Raw genomic sequence first — 17,970 nt, forward strand, 5'->3', positions numbered from 1 at the left:
ATGTCCGAAAGTGTAAAACGTGTGCCGACACAGAGCCTGGAATTACCGGGTTCTTTGGGTAACGCTAATAAGAAAGAGAAAAAAAGAGAAAAGGGCAAACAGCTCGCGCCCTCCTTCCGCTTAGAGCTCTCTCTGGATGACAAGAACGAGACGGCATACGCCGAGTTTAACTACACTCATCTCCTTAAAACAGCTGAGGTCAGTATCCATTAAATATTATCACCAGCTCAATAATAATACTCAATTACAACAGGTCCACATACTCCCAGATGTCGATCATCACGATGATAAACAAACCCGCGGTCAATTCTGTTTATCACACCGGGTCTTGGTTAACCCGACCCGACTAGGCCACTATTATTTTCTTCTTGGTTTAATGTCTGATCGCGCAAATCGCAAAACTATGGATTCCATTTCACCTTTACAAGCTTCCTCTTTTAAAAATATTTTATTTATCATCATCATCAACTTTATGTTGATAATCATCATCCAGACACCAGTTTTTTAATAAATCCTCATTTATTTATTTAACATTCATTAAATAAATACATAAATATTTTTTTTTCATTGTTACTACGTGGCGTCAGTCGTTCTTATTACATATATGTTGTATGTTGTCTTGTATACATGTACACATATATATATACTTATATATGTGTGTGCATGTGTGAACCTTCAGTTGGCACAAGTTGAAAAGACAGAGTCTTGTACATGGAGACTGATCGATTAAATGCAAAAATTCAATGGATTAAATAAATAAAAAATATATATGATGATAAAATAATAAAATTTTGCTAAGATAACATCTGGTAAGAAAGATAAATGCTTTACAAAACGACATTCCTGGAAATAAGTTTATGACGTTAATTAAATATTAACTTTATAGGCTGCTTGTCATACAAATGTATTTTTTTTAAAACTTTTTTTTAGTCTGGTCATTTGTATTTAAACATCTGCTCCATCTGCTTGTGCTACACTAGTGCAATCTAGATATTGAGAGACTTCTCATCTCATATCTCGTTTATCTGCACAAACACTGAGCCTTACACCTTTTGGATACACTGTCATATATATATAAATATAAATATGTGTGTATGTGTGTGTAATCAAACTCGAATTGTAATTTCCTTTCTAACGTACAAGTACGCGAAAGAAGGACACTAGACCCTGGTATTACGCCGGATCAACGTGACCATGCATGCGTGACATTTAGTACTCAATTATAATTCAAAATAAAATATATATTTTTATTTATTATTTACACAAATCATTTTTTATTTATTTATTAATTAATTAATGAGTGTAAATGTAGCAGACAGACAAATTTAAAATTATTAATAAATAGAGTAGATAATTAATAAAATTAAATTTAAAAAAATGCGCTTTTAAAAAATTTAAAAATTAATTAGTGCATTTTTTAGAAATTTTTTTTTTTTTTTTTTTACTCGATTTATAATTTTAAATTTGCCGGTCTGCTGCATCCACTCTCATAATTAATGACAGTAAAGTTTGCGGACATTTGAAAATTTTAAAAACTTTTAAATAATAAATTCAAATGTTTATAAAATAAAAAATAAAAAGTGCATGTTTAGAAAATTCAAAATTCAGTATATGCATTTTTTTAAATTTGATTATTTGAATTATTTAATTTTTTATACGAATTTAAAAATTGTATGTCTGCTACATTCAAACTCATGATTAATTATTGATGTTGATAATTAAAAAATTGATCAACTTTTTTTTTATTGATGGATTTGTCAGCTGATAATGCAGATCACTAATAAAATTTAAATTACTTTAATTATACCCGGGAAATTAATTAAAATTTAAAAAGTTTATTTTTATCGAAATATATTTTAATGAGTTTATTGTTTATAATATTAATATTTAATGAATTTAAAGTTTGAATTACGTATTTACGAATTGTCAATGAAGTAAATAAAAGCGGTATGATGAAAGACGCCCATCGATTCGGCGTCCTCTTATCAGAAGAGCATGCAGAAAGAGCTGGTTCTCTGATGTATTGTGTAAAGTGATGGTAGTTTTACAATACATGTATACGAATTCATATATATATATACATGTATTGTGCAGTATAAATTTATGTATATAGAAGACATTGGAAAGTTTATAACTGTAATATAAATGTAACTGTATGTGTGAGACAGGTAGAATTATAGTACACATCCATGTTTTCCTGATACTTTCATACATTTTACTCATCTTTTACTAGTTAATTTATAAATTTTATCTTCCTTTTCTTTTTATCTTTATATATTTTTCTTTTATTTTATCGTATGATGGAATTTTAAATTAGTATTTAAATATTTAAATTACAAAGTAATAATTTAGCTTTTAAATTTTTAAAAATCTATATAAACATCAGTTGAATTTTTGTTACTGGGTGGTGAAAGTATCGTCATAACTCGTCGGTTTGGTGTAAATAACGATACCGAGGGAATGCAATTTCATATTTTTATTATTATGAAATTTAAAACCGCAAACTCGTGGATAAAAGTCGGTGATATAGATTGAGAATTTTTAGAGGCGGGTTAGTGGCCTGAGTTAAATTTACGACACTGTATTGACATCGTCTTAGACTCACACACACACATTTATTGTTATTGTGGTCATGCTGTTTTTATATTAAACCGCGAATAGAAAGAATGTTTTCACGATTTAATAAAAATACGCGTATCGGAAATCCCAAGTTGTAATCTATAATTCTTGGCACGTGTTGATACTTTGTTTAGTATTGTGTATGCTACCGCAGTTTTCATTTATTTATTTTGTTTTTTATTTTTCAAACAGAAAAAGAGAAGCAAGGAAAACAAAAATACCAATGGGCAGGACCCATTTGATGATGATGATGACGATGATGAGACGAGGGAGATTGCTAAAAGATTTGAAGCTAAATATGTATGGATATTTTTACTTATTTATTTATTTATTTTTTCATTATTATTTCTGGATGGTAATTAAATATTTTTTGTTATAGGGTACGACGAATTCGCTGAAAAATAAAAAGAAAAAGTATTATGATGATGTAGATCTTGGAGCTGGTTATGATGAAAATGATTCTTTTATCGATAATACAGACGCCGTAAGTTTTATTATTATTATTATTATTATTATTATTATTATTATTATTATTATTATTATTATTATTATTATTATTATTGTTATTATTATTATTATTATTATTATTATTATTATTATTATTATTATTATTATTATTATTATTATTATTATCTATACGAGCAACCTACAATCACTACGTGACTGCCCGAGTATTACTACCAAATTTATGAATCTTTTGTTTATTTCTATTATCTTTGAAATTTAATGAAACAACTCTCATCATTAACTCGCAAACTTATTGATTTCAATGATTGTATAATCATGGGATTCTTGAAAAAAAAATCGAAACAATCAAATTTTTTTTTATTAATCATTTAATATATATTTTTTTCACGATGCCCAATTAAATCTGTTTAATTTTTATTATCATAAAAGACATGGCATAGACTAAATTTTTCTTATTTTCTCTTAATTATATATATAACAGTTATATATATTCAGTTATATTCAGTGACAGAATAATTAAAATATTAATTTATTTAAAGAAAATGAATATACGATCGTCTTTTTTTCCTGCGTAATTTAAATGTAATTCGAATAATATAGATAAATTTATTTATCTCGACTTGGCAATAAAAAAGAGTTTAAATCATGAAAAGACACAAATTCAAGTCAAGTCAAGATCTTTCTAATGATACCAAATTTAATAACATTAACTTATTCTATCATATAGATATGGCTGCAACAAAATTTACCTTATTTTCTTAATAATCTATATTATTAAGAGAATAAGGAACATTTTGTTCCCGTCATATCTATATGATAGAATAAGTTATTGTTACTAAATTCGATATCGTTAGAAAAGTTTTGACTTGAATTTGTGCCTTTCCATGGTTTAAACGCTTTTTTAATGCCAAGTATCGAGATAAATCAATTAATCTTTATTCGAATTGATTTTGAATTTCGCGGGAAAAAAGACGATCATATTTATTTTCTTTAAATAAATTAATACTTTAATTATTCTGTTACTGAATATGACTGAATATTGAGGTGGTCGTTAAAAATTAAATTTCCTCAGACGCCCCATAAAAATATTATTTTTAGTGAAACAATACATGGAGAATTTGGTTGTTTCTTTTTAAGTAAATACGTGCCGTTTAGTTGAAAAAACAACAAATGTTGAAAATAACATTTTTCTAAGTATAAAGAAACTATAACAAGCATTAATGATTGATATGTTATGAGCTACGAAGTTGTTTATATTTAAGAAAAAACGTTCTTTTTAACATTCTTAATACTTTGAATGCTCAATTGATAAGATTAAAAAAGTTTTTTTAAAATATCTTCGTAAATACAAATTTTATAAAAAAAATGAATATGACCTTTTTTGTCAAGAATTTAATTTCCTACAAGATTGTTCCTATGATTTTTTCCTTTAATCCGCATATCTCATGAGATATTTAAAAAAAACCGCGATTGTATCATAAAATAAACTTTGATCATCCTGAGGCGCGTTCTTTTTACTTAAAAAGAAAAAACCAAATTCTCCACGTATTTTTTCACTAAAAAGAAGCTTTTTATGAGGCATTTTAGAAAATTTAATTTTTAGCGACCACCCTAATATCTATATTTAGTAAAATTTAGTAAATATAAATACACAAATACATGAGTGATCGGGTACTAGTTTCCTAATCGGGTACTGGATCTCTTACCTTAATGTCGAACATATTAATTTTATTCTCAATTACTGGGACTCATACATTATTAGTCATTTAAATTTATTCTTTAAAATTTTTTAATCGCTAATTATTATCATCATTTTCAATGTATACATTTTGTATAATAGTTTTTTTTTAAATTAATAATGATATTTTTAAAAATAATATAATTTATAATTTTAATAGTACGATGAAGTTGTTCCTCTTGGAGTAACAACAGCGCATGGAGGTTTTTACATCAATAGTGGACCACTAGAATTCGATGTCAAAGAAGGAGAGATTTCTCTGTCACGTACTCTAAATAATCTTAACAACGATGATTCAAGCAGCAGTGAGAGTAGTGACGATGATGAAGACAGTAATAGTCCGGTGCCTAAAAGAAGAGACAGCCGATTAATCAGTTCATCTGATGAAGATGACGAAGAAATCGTCGAACCAGCTCCTAAAGTATTTATTCCTCAATTAGTGCTTTGATTGATGTAGATGTTTGTGAATAGATATTCATATATTTATAAGGGTAATGTATATAATTAAGCGTAATTTTATTTTAGAAATCAAAATTAGATGAGAATGGAGAGAAAAAAGTTAATTATGATAATATGATTAAGAAAAAAAAGAAACTTTTAACAGAACAACAGCAACAACCACAACAACCACAACAACAACAACAGCAGCAATCTGTAGATAGTTCAAATAAACAAAAAAATGTTGATGATAAACGTGATCATATGGAAGTTGATATTGCGTCTGACAATAATCAAGATCAGAGAAAAAAATTATCCTGTGATGTTATTAAGCCAAAAGATACTGCGAAAAAATTTGTTAAAAAACCAATGGCTAATGGTTTAGATGATAGTAAAAAATTAGATAATGGAAAAAAATTGTCGGTTAAGGATAGTAATATTGATGACGCTATTGATAGTGTCGTTAATGATCGTAAGGTCGATGATGATGACAGTAGAGACACCGAAGACTCCAGTAAGTCACGTTGTGTTGCTGGTACGTCATCTGAGTGTGAGGATGGAGATAAAATCGATAATCGTGTGCCTGATAATTTACCCGAGGAAATTAAAGATATTATTAATAAATTAAAAAAGCATGTGGAGAGCAATAAGGATGGAAAAATGAAATTTTTTGACTCTTATGCCAACGCTGCGATACTCAGGTAATTTTTTTTTGTTTTTAATTAATGTATTTTTTTTTATCGACTACCCGCGTAAGAAAAATTTTTGTTCCCAATGAATTTTATCACGAAACTCAGATCGTGACACAAATATGACTTTCATCATGAATTTGCTCCCACAATTTTTCGTCCAGTAAATCCGTATCATTTCTAAAAATTTATTATTACATCTTTGAATTGGACTTGGGATGACTTCGATAGAAACTTGACTGAATTTTTACTGAATTAAACATATTGTCAAATTTATCGACTCAGATATTACCGATAAATTTCTTCTATCAAGTACTCGATTAACGTGAATCAGTTTCGATTGTAAAATTAATTTAGTGAATGAACTTCGGATCATTTGGATAAAAATTTGATCTGAGTTTCGTGATGAAATTTAGATCTAAATTCATTATGAATAAAAATTTTTTTACATGGATACAAATATTTTTATTTTTTTTTTGACATCAGTTTGGATACAAAATTAAGGCAATTGGATTCGCCAGCAGTTAAGAATCAGGTTTACGCACATCTTGCTCCTTTTATGTCGTGCAGTAAAATAACTCTAACAAATCGAATTAAAAAATTAAGCCTTGCGGAAGCGGAAAATAAAGTACGAGAACCAACAGAAAGGTATGAAAATAAATTTCATTTTATTTATTAAAAAAAAAAAAATTTATTGATCATCTGTTAATGTCCGCGATTGAGTCAGAGTTTACCCACGCTCGTAAAGTTCGATGTCGTTTCAGGTTGAAGGGGATAATTGAACAAATGATGCCGTCAGCTGTCCAGAAGTATGAAGAAGAATGTCGTAGGGTGGCTGAAGACAAGTAAGTATTACAATTTATTTAATAACTAAGGAGTGTAAACTAACAATTATTTAATAATTAGTATCTTTGGCTAGATTATTTTTTTTATAAAATTAATTTATTAAAATTTAAACACTTACTGAAATTTTTTATTTCCCAGCCCTCACTTATACTGGGAGATATACCGGTACTGTGGGTAAGGCGCCCCTCTAACAAGCCTCTTTCTATTTTTTTTAATTACTATATAATTTTTATTACCATTTATTTCAACAGTTGCATCATTGCTTACTTTATTTTTATGCATCATCGTTAGCTCTATCAAATCGTCTAAAAATTGTAAAAAAAACATAAAATAAAATGCAGAAAGAGGTGCGGGGGCTATTTATCTCATCAGTATCACTTAATTTTATATTTTATCTTATTACTCGAATCATATTTATGAATGTAAATGTAAAGTGAAAGCTCCGATTATTGACGTTATAAGAAGTATGTTAATCCTTAAATGACACGTCTGTGAAATGACGGATGTGCCATTCCAACAGAGACAAGTTTAAGATGTCATAAATGTCTTTTTAAAAGACGACAAATTTTCTTGTGTCTCAAAGTCAAGTTTTTTCATATAAATAAGATGTACAGATGTTGGTCCTCAGAGTGATAGAAAATTTGTGTTATTTTTCCTTTTAAAAAAGACATTTCAATTAAAAAATCGTTTAGATGAATTATTTTACCATTATTTATAATTTACTTTTTGTCTCCACTTGTGTCAAGTTTTTTGAGCAGATTTTTTTTTCAGTGACAAATCATTTTGTCGACATATTGGTGCATTTTAGATATGTCAAAAAACTGACATCTTATAGGATTGAAAATGACCAATGCTCTGAAGGTTTCCAAATTTCTCTTTAAAAAAATTCTGGAACATATATCTTACATTTACAGAAAAGTCTTGACTGTGATCATATTTAATTTTTCTGACTTTTATTAAAAAAAAAAAAAAAAAACAATAATAATAAAAAAGAAACTGAAAAAAATTTTTTCATTATTTAAAAGAAGCTGAAGGTTCCAACTGACGGTAGAAAGCGCGGCTAATCTGATTTCCCGCGGGAAAATTTCAAAACAACCGATTAAAAATCATTCGAAGTCAAAATGGCACCCAGTGTCATTTATGGGTTCATATTTATAATAAAAATATTTATCAAAATTATTGGTTTATTTGATAATTCTAATAATTTAAACCATCATTTTTCACTCATAACAAATAAAATTTATAATGAAAAAAGTTTAATAAATATTTATATAAAATATTGTCAATAATTGGCACCTGATCAATAATTGGGTCTTTTATTTTATCTAAAATTTTTAATTGTAAAAAAAAAATTGAATGAACAATTTTTCTAACTATTTATTCTTTTTATCATAAATTTATATTGCTAATAATTATGATGATTTCAGGAGTTTAGAAGCTTCATTATCTGATGAAGACAGCAGCGATGGTAATGAAAAACCACCCAAGAAGCCAAATTTCCCACGTAAACGATTCCCGTGGACAACTGAAGCCAAGTAAGTGTAAAAATAAACAATTAAAACTAGAAAAAAAAATGTTTTTACTTTTTCTCACATAAATAATTAAATAATAATTATTTGATGTAAATATTATTTAAACTTTCTCTCGATGATTTTTCATAAAATTCAAGTAATAAAATTATAAATTAATTTTCTGATCTTAAAATAATTATATTTATCAGGAAAGCAGTTTGTGACATCGCAACAGCATGGCAGCAATATTACAAAGTCCGAAGACCAAGAAAAGAAAATATGGAATCATTTGTTTCGGCTTTCATGGAAAGTAAAATTTTACCGCTTTGGCCTAAAGGCTGGATAACGTTAGAAACTTTATTAAAGTACTCCAATCCAGATACAACGTAAGTTAATTTATTTATAACAATACTCGATAATAACTTTAAATCTACTAATGCTTCAATGCTTTTATCAGTTTACACAGACTGTCATCTATATATATAGATAATTGTATATACTTGCACGGTCATTTAAAGAAATTATTATTTATTATTAATGCTTTTTATTGAATTCTTTAAATTAATATTTTAATTATTTTAAACGAGATTATCATTAGTTATTAACTTTTAAATATTTATTTTAGGGGTGCGTGAATAATTCTTACTTATTATTTATTTTTATTGAATCTAATATTAATATTCGATTAGGAATTTGAATTAAATTATTAAAATTAATGAAAAAATATTTTTAATTAATTTATTACATGTGAATTTAAAATACGCGCCAGTGATAACGTCCAGAAAAATATCCACGAACAATTATATCCAAAGTTATAAATATTATTATTTGTACATATTTTTGTAAAAGTAAAATGTCACCCATCCTCTTTTTCATGCTCAGAAAAATCAATGGAATTATTTTTGCGGTATCTGTAGTCAATGATAATTTAAGAGGCAAATTATAGTTTTTTAAAATAAAAAATTGTAAGCTGTCTGTTACAATAATAGAAAATGTCACAAACTTCTCATTTTATATTTCTAATTTTTATAAATTAATGGAAATTTTTTCTATTGGATATTTTTGTATATAAGGATATTCTCAGACAGTACCCTCCACTTTTTAAAAATATTCAATGACCTTGAACTGTCATTACACTATTAATAGTATATTGTATGACAAGGGATGAAATAAGACGATTTCAGATTAGGGTGAAGTTGGCTGACATCACCCGCAGTCTGATATCGTGTTTTATCCTGAGTCATACACTACATTTTTCTTGATTACCTGCATCGGAACTTGAAGATTCAGTGTCAGCAGCCAGTAAGAAACAAGTTAATTTCAAGCCGATGATGCGGAGAACTGTTAGAGAATGAGAACTCTGTGATTTACAGACATTTATTAAATAGTAAATAAGACAAAAATATTATTTTCTCACCTCCGGGCGGAAAGCGTCAACTTTCGTCCCGCTGTGCAAAACGAAGTTGCCGCTTCCCGCCTCCGTCGAGGAGAAAAATAGTATACACTCCTCGGGAAGTAAATAAGAAAGCCTCAGATCACATGTTTGTTGACCTCGGCTTCGCCTCGGCCAACAATTACATGTGATCTGAGACATTTCTTACTTTACTTCCCTTGTAGTGTAAAATACTATTTCACTCATTTATTAGTAATTTTATTTGGTTAATTAAAAAATGAAATGAGTAAACTTAAGTGACAAGTAAACAAATGAGAGTAATAAGGCTGCAAATGAACATTAAATATAACTGACATCGGGCAGAAACAATTGTTTCTTCCCAAGGGAAGAAACACGCATGTTTCTACCCGCTGTATGTAGGCATTGGTAAATTACGAATTCACTAGCAGTTGTTTGCGACATCCGCTTGAAATTAGCATTTTTCGACTGGCTGTAGAGACACTGAAACTTTAAGTTTTGATACTGGTATCATGAATAGTATATTACACACCTTGGGCAGTAAACAAGAAAGCCTCAGATCACATGTGATCTGAGACATTTCTTACTTTACTGCCCTAGGTGTGTAATATACTAATTTTTCCTCAACGGAGACGGAAAGCGGCAACTTCGTTTTGCACAGCGTGACGAAAGTTGACGCTTTCCGCCCGGAGGCAAGAAAAAAATTTTATTAATTAATTTCAAAAAAATTGAAACCTTATCTGAAAAAAAGACAACGTAGTTACAATTCCGCTGAGATATAGAATTAAAGAAAACAAATTACTTACAGTTGTTATCAATTAAGAGTCAAACATAATTTGTTAAATAAATTTTAGCCAAAAAAATTTGACGTTTCAAATTATAATGTTGACATGAAGATTGTACTGAAATTTTTTTACCAAATTTCGTTTAACTCCTAATTGATATCACTTGTAAATAATTTTTTTTTAAATCTATGTCGGCGTAATTGTAACTGCGTAGCCTTTTTTCAATAAATGCTTTAATTTTTTTTAATAAATTATCAAAATTTGAATACGGTCATTATAATTGAAAGTCATTGGACATTTTTAAAAAATGGGAGATCCTGTTTAAGAATGGCCTTAAACATTTTTACTGTTGTTTAAAAAAAAAAAAATTTAACTTGAAATTCAAACTGATTATTCAAAATTTGAGTCGAATATTAATATTAAATTTCACTTAATTCAAACACTATTCGCACACCTCATATTTATTTAACTTTCACGCACGTAGATTTTATTTTTTTCTGGTGGTTGTATGTTTTAGGGTCTACATTGAACTGGATTAATTTTAGTCTTATTTCTTTGCTCAAATCAACGATTTTAGATAAATTGTTCATAGATTTTAGTTTTATTTTGTAAAAAAAAAAAAAAAACCGTTACGTTAGTCAGTCATGTGTTTAATTTTGTTTCATGTTTTCTGTTCATTATTTATTTATTTAACAAACTATTTTAACAATTTTGTTCACCAACGTGCCATTTAAGTCATTAGTTACTACATTTTATTTTAAAAAATTCACTATACTCAAAAAAGAGAAAAAATTCTGTTAAAAATTTTCAAAACAATTTATTTATTTTTTTTCGTTGTATATATTTTCATTCTGTGAATGTTAAATGAGTTAATTAATTTTTGTATGCATTATTAAATTTTGTTTTTCAAATAAACACCTAAAGCTTTTTTTTTTTTTAATTCTAATCTGCACCTTATGATCCTCTATCAGACTCTATCGGCTTTTAATCTAAGAAAAAAAAAAAAAAAAAAAAAAAAAGTGAGCACAACAAAACTCAATGATTTTGTTGCAGTGGCAAAAGAAAACCGAAAAAATCAAAGGATAATGTGCAAGCAAATAATATTCAATTAACTACAAATAATTGTTCACCGAGACTGGAAAATCCGTCAAATACCAGCAGTTTAATTCAACAAGAACGTTCTAAGACACCAACAAATTTAAAAAGTTCTTCTTTAGAGAACATAAATTATACGTCACCAAGTCAAAGTGTTAAATCATCAGAAGTTACGACAGCAACTGCAGCAGCAGCTGGATCAACTGAAAGAAAACAAAGTAATAACAGTAGTAAACATAAAGATAAAATACGAGAAAGTTCGACGTCGTCTAGTCAGCATGATATCAGTGGAGCAGCACCAATAGCTAAAATATCAGTAGTACCCACATCTCAATTGATGGCACAAAAACCTGCTAAAGCTCATTCAGATAAATTTAATCCGCTTAATTTAACTAGTAGTACTGTCTCAATAACGCCTGTCAATGATTATCAGAAAGCAAATAAGCTAGATGACAATAAAAAAGATGTTGTTTCAATTACACCATTTTCAGATGTTCCTGCACATCCACCAGATTTATCACTTGGAAGACTATCTATTGCTGGATCTTTTGGAGTATCTAATAATCCTGGATCAAAATCTCTGACACTTAAACACCGGATACTTCATGATAACGTTGATAAGAGGATAGACGATCGTGATGTTATTGATGCTGTTGGTGGTGATACGAAAGATAAAAAACGTGATCGTTGGGTTGAAGAAAGATACAAATCGGGTGATATTAAAAAACGACGTAAAGACATTAAAGCTATAGAACTTAATCAACAATCTTGTTCGATTACTAAACACGAAGTCTCGAGTATTCTTCAACCTAAATCAGGACTGTCTCAAGAAGAGATTGACAGGCAGATTGAAGAAACAGAAGCTGCTACGAATTATCTCAGCCAGATAATAAATGACGAGTCTCGGAGATCAGCAAATGACAGTAAACGTAAAGAATCTAGTTTGATTGATGACAGCATGGAATTTGCTAGCACATTTCCTCCTAGTGAACAGGATAAGGATGTACAAATGGTGATGCGATCGTTAAAAGAACTCCAAGAACTTCAAGAGAATAAATATTCCCCAAGTAATTCGCCGTTACAAAAATCTAAATCTTCTCATCAGTATGTCGGTTTTTCTGATGATTACCATCGACATTATCACAATAAAAAGGACGATAAATTGAACAAAATACCAAAAGATGAACCACCGTCATTTTTTTTGTCACGTGATTAATATTAATTTATATTTTAAATATTAATTATCAACATACGACTGTTGCTGATGACGTTGCATCGACTTTGGACAATTACTTCCAACTCGTTCCTAACAATATAAATAAATAATAAATTTATAAGTATTTTCAAATTGCCTGACAGTTGTAAATATATATTTTAATTAATAAGAATGATAATAATAATAACTATTATTATTATTTAGTAACTAGTAGTGGGTAAACTCGTGTACAGATCCATAAATTATGAACAAAATTAGCGTGTGGTAGGCTTTGTATATAATGCAGAGTGATGAGATTTTTTATTAATGTAAATTATAAAAAAAAAATTTTTTTTTAACAATTTTGACTCAATTTGTGTTTTAAATTATTTTAAATTAATTTTGCATTAACAAAAATTAATTTTGTTTAAAAATTGCCAAAAGTATCGGCATATATTCATTATTATTAATGAAATAATTAATTTAATAAAACTAATAATTTTAGTTTGAATACTCCGGAATTTTAATTTTATTTTAATTGTGTGCTGATAATTTAAATGAACAATAAATTTTATTTTTTTTTTATGATCGCCAGGACAAAAAAAATTATAAAACAGAGTATTTATGTTTATGTATGCTTGAGGTTAATGAGTCTGATTATATTTTCGAGCAAATGATACAAATAGATAGATAGAATGTATAAATCTATATAAATATATAAATAATGTTTTTAAGAGTGATATATGGACCGTCAGAGCTTTATGATTTTTTTATGTTCATTTAATAGTTATTGTAAAATCTTCGTTGTGACGATAAACGTATTGTAAAATTTGGCATTCACGTGCCAATAAGGCGTCTTCAAATATAAGTTTTGAATATTTTTTACAATACTCCATCTTGTATATTATTTACTCATCCTTTTTTTAGACATTTAAATTAATAATTTACAGGCTTGCGTACATTAAAAGGTCTAGAGTTGCCATAAATAATGGGTAAGAAATGATTTCAACGATTGCTAAAATTTTTAATTATTTTCTTGAATTATAAAAAAAAACAGTTTTAATAAAAAAAAAAACTTACATCGATTTTCAACCCTTGCATTAGTGATATTATCAAATAATGTCATATGAAACATGGTTAAGCATACGTTAAAAGCATTAATACACGTACGTAAAAGCCATTCGTACTCAGGATCCATTAGAGGATCATAGAAGATTTCGTTATCCATTTGAAATTAATTTCTAACACTTTCATATTAAATTTGAATTGTAAAAAATCTAATTTTAATATTTAGCAATTTTGTTTGTGTAGTTTAATTACAAATATATTATTTGAAGCCATTCTCAGGCAGTGCCCCCCACTTTTTAAAAATTTTCAATGACTTTCAATTGTCATAAGCGTATCAAAATTCAACTAATTAATTAAAAAAAAATTGAAACTTTAATTGAAAAAAGGAGAATTTGGCCGAGAAATAGAATTTTAAAAAAATACTTACAATTGATAGCAATTGGGAGTTAAACGAAATTTGGAAAATAAATTTTAGCCTACAAAATTTGAAAATTCGAATTATAGAATTGACAAGAATCTTGTACTGAATTCTATTTTCCAAATTTCGTTTAACTCCCAACTGATATCAACTGTAAGTAATTTTTTTCAAATTCTATATCTCAGCGAAATTACTTCCACATTTTCTTTATGTCAATCAAAGTTTCAATTTTTCTTAATTAATTCAGAAATTTTAATACGGTTGCGACAATTAAAAGTCATTGTATATTTTCAAAAAGTGTTGGTACTGTTTGAGAATGCCCTTAAAAATTTTCAATGACTCAACTGTCATAAGCGTATCAGAATTTTATCAATTAATTAAAAAAAATTGAATCATTAATTAAAAAAAGGCCAACGTAGTCGCAATTTCGCTAAGGTATATTTAGATTAAAAAAAAATTACTCAGTTGATATCAATTGGGAGTTAAACGAAATTTGTCAAATAAATTTCAGTAAAATCATCATGTTAATTTTAAAATTCGAATTTTCAAATTTTGTAGGCTGAAAATCATTCAACAAATTTCGTTTAACTTCTAATTGATAACAACTGTAAGTAATATTTTTTAAATTCTATATCTCGGCGAAATTACTTCTATGTTGTATTTTTTTCAATGAATGCTTTAACTTTTTTTTAGTTAATTAATAAAATTTTAATACACTTATGACAGTTGAAAGTCGTTGTATTTTTTTTAAAGAATGTCCTTAATTAAAAATGTATTATTCACGGTCATTCTTAGACAGTACCCCCACTTTTTAAAAATTTTCAAAGGCTTTAAACTGTCATAAGCGTATCAAAATTGTAGCAATTAATTGAAAAATAATTAAAGCATTAATTAAAAAAAAGACAACGTAGCCTAGATATAAATTTTTAAAAAATTACTTACAGTTGTGGGTTATATCCATTTTGGGGGGTTGAACAAAATTTGGAAAATAAATTTCAATAAATTCTTCATCTCAATTTTTATACTTCGAATTTTCAAATTTTCTAGGCTCAAATTTATTCAACAAATTTTGTTTAACTCCTAACTAATGACAGCTAAATTTTTTGCACGACTCATAATGCGAAGCATTAGGGAGTGCTTTACGATCGAAAATTTTTTTTCGCCTCTTTTTCAATTCTATATCTCGGCGGAATTGTCCTTTTTTCAATTAAGGTTTCAATTTTTTTTTCAGTTAATTAATAAAAATTAAATACCGTTATAACAGTTGAGTCATTGTATATTTTTAAAAACTGGGGGACACTTTCTGAGAATGCCCTCAATAAAAAACAAAAACAAACAAAATAGAATGTAATTTAAAAATTTGGCGGGAAAACGCGCGCGCGTTCTAACGACGTGTGCGCAAGATCCACGCGCGGTTAAAAAGAGTAAGCGATAGGATGATGATTGTTGTTGGCTAGTGAGTGACCTTGTGGTGTTTGTAAACAGACACACGTTGTCTTTGTGACTAGCCGAGTTTATTATTGCAACAAAGTAATCGTTATTATAATTATTATCATTTCAAACGGCAGCATCTAAATAATATCTTTAGTATATTACAATTTGTGTGACGGAAGAGGTGATAATAAAAATGGAGGTGGATAACATGTGTATATTTGAGAACGAGATGGTAAGTTTTATTTTTTTCTATAAGATAACAAAGAGAACAAAGTGTTGCTCAGGCTGACGCAAACTTCCCGTAACTAATTTATAAAGAAAGTAAATTAATTAAATTTAACTGGATTATTAAATTTATCCGCCTCATTAATTATAGACATTGACAAACAATTAAATGGTTTTAATGTCAACCAGTTAGATTTGTAAATAATCTGTAAATCAAATGATTTTATTCGTCAGATAAGGGCGTTTCTTAAAGTGACGTTGGGCTGGTGGGTCATGTTAAATTGAGTTGCCCAGGGGTAAGGGGGGAAATATGGTAGGCTTATATGTGTAGGATGTGAGAGGGTGAGGATATTTATTCGCGCAACTTAAGATTACTCAACTCCGTCAATCTGGCGCCTGGAGTCGCTGCGCGCGCGGTTTAATTCAAATTTAAACCATCAGGTCGCGCTTCAAATTTTCGATTGTGACATGACCTCATAATTTATACGATTAAAACAACAGTAATTATTTTATAATATAAATTTAAAATGATTAAAATAATTCATACAACAGTTAATTATTTAAATCTATGGATTTTAAATAAATCGCGCGCTTTTTATTTAAAACACGAATTACGTGAGTTACACGCGGGAATAATTAAAATTATATTTTTATGTAGATTCACATATATAAAAATGAGTTGCAACTACATACGGTCATATATTGTAAATTTAGAGTTACATATATTTAAATTAAATTGCCGCAACGAGGCGCTGGCTTACGCGTATCGATAAAAATGAATTCGATAAACGTTGAGTATTTGTCATCGTCATCATCGTCGGTTTGGACTCGTGTTCGAATGTGTCGTGATCTTGACGAGGGCACCAATTTTTAATAAGCGGTCCCTGAATGTTTCACTCTTAAACTAGACCAGTGAACTGCGCAGTTTAAACTTCGTTGGTCCGACTCGATAGCCGGTAAGTTACTACTTTTTAAATAAATTTGTTTAAAACCATTAACAATAATATTTAACTCATGTCAGTTATTAATTAATTAATATTTATTGTTATATATTTATTCAATATAGTTTTGCGCAACAATTGTTGACCTTTTTATTGATATCTACGCGTTTAAGGTTTTTACGCGCCACGAGACATTGAACTGTCGTAGTTCAAAATCATAAAATACTTACACATAAAAAAACACTTGCTCTTATTTATATTTTAATCTCAATATTATCGCACTTGTTTTTTATGAATATTATTAATTATTATTATTATCATCATATTATTTTATTTACTTATGGGTAAATTATAACTTACGATTTATTGGTATTATTGTTATTGTTTTAATTTGAATTGTGGTTCACTTATTTAATACTTATTAGGGTTATTACAATGTGGGATAAGTATAGATTACTAGTCGGGTCGATTATAGATCGCAGTACTTTGCCAGCGACATGTAGGTGCAGTTGAGTTACTGCGCAATTATCACCTTGACACGCCGGATAATTTCGGTGTGATGTGATTTTACAAACTCGTGTTCATTACTATAATTATTACTATTATTATAATTATTATTTACGTTGTAATTATGACATAAACAACATGGCAAAAATTTGAATAATAATTAAACCCACAAACATACATTTTAAATTTAATAATTTGCATACAAGTCACACCCACTCAGCTTTCTTTGTCGCACTTTTTTTTTTCTTCATTCTCTTATTCCTCTCTTCTCATAACAATTAACGTATTACACCATACTCCCACGACTATGTATAAATTTTTTTAAATACTACGTAAGTGAGGAGTGCCTTCAAAGCAACTAACTTTTAAATATATTAAATTTTTTATACTAAAGACTTGCAAATACCATTTAAGTCATAAAAATATTTTAATAAAAATTATTATATTTTTATTTTCATGCACGGAGAGAAATTTATGGTAATAATTACAATACATTATGGGAATGGTTCCCATAATGCATGGCGACCGGTTTTTTCGATTACTATAATATATGATAACCATCACCATAATATTATAGGAACC

General features: G+C 28.1%; 2 protein-coding genes and 1 long non-coding RNA gene across 5 annotated transcripts in view; 2 read left to right on the plus strand and 1 right to left on the minus strand.

Moving 5' to 3' along the window:
* Positions 1 to 13,685, plus strand: LOC130678385 (ubinuclein-2-like). Of its 3 annotated transcripts, XM_057485535.1 has the most exons (11): positions 1 to 198; positions 2,812 to 2,919; positions 2,999 to 3,103; positions 4,986 to 5,246; positions 5,351 to 5,964; positions 6,439 to 6,600; positions 6,717 to 6,797; positions 6,937 to 6,972; positions 8,226 to 8,333; positions 8,519 to 8,695; positions 11,559 to 13,685. In XM_057485535.1, exons 1-11 carry the CDS (start codon positions 1 to 3, stop codon positions 12,814 to 12,816), a joined length of 3,108 nt encoding a protein of 1,035 aa, XP_057341518.1. In that variant the 3' UTR covers positions 12,817 to 13,685. The 3 variants fall into 3 exon arrangements, with proteins under 3 accessions (XP_057341518.1, XP_057341519.1, XP_057341520.1); XM_057485536.1 differs by lacking the exon at positions 6,937 to 6,972; XM_057485537.1 differs by lacking the exon at positions 2,812 to 2,919.
* LOC130678390 (uncharacterized) lies at positions 6,596 to 17,598 on the minus strand. Its single transcript, XR_008991814.1, has 3 exons — positions 17,242 to 17,598; positions 7,522 to 7,686; positions 6,596 to 7,453 (listed from the first exon to the last, which is right to left on the minus strand). It is a non-coding gene; the product is annotated as an uncharacterized LOC130678390 (long non-coding RNA).
* Positions 15,731 to 17,970, plus strand: part of LOC130678388 (REPTOR-binding partner) — a 27,521-nt gene continuing 25,281 nt past the window's right edge. The window contains exon 1 of the mRNA XM_057485541.1: positions 15,731 to 15,947. Coding sequence (XP_057341524.1) covers positions 15,909 to 15,947 — 39 coding nt within the window. The 5' untranslated portion in view covers positions 15,731 to 15,908. The remainder of the gene's footprint in view (positions 15,948 to 17,970) is intronic.

This window comes from Microplitis mediator, chromosome 2 (assembly GCF_029852145.1).
Source record: "Microplitis mediator isolate UGA2020A chromosome 2, iyMicMedi2.1, whole genome shotgun sequence".
NCBI classification, from domain to species: Eukaryota; Metazoa; Arthropoda; class Insecta; order Hymenoptera; family Braconidae; genus Microplitis; species Microplitis mediator.

What these genes read in the sequence shown, in the direction of transcription:
- LOC130678385 (XM_057485535.1), top strand. Translation starts at nt 1, where the DNA reads ATGTCCGAAAGTGTAAAACGTGTGCCGACACAGAGCCTGGAATTACCG. An exon ending in ATCTCCTTAAAACAGCTGAG is followed by an intron (nt 199 to 2,811) that starts GTCAGTATCCAT and finishes TTTTTCAAACAG; the next exon opens with AAAAAGAGAAGCAAGGAAAA. An exon ending in GAGATATACCGGTACTGTGG is followed by an intron (nt 6,973 to 8,225) that starts GTAAGGCGCCCC and finishes TGATGATTTCAG; the next exon opens with GAGTTTAGAAGCTTCATTAT.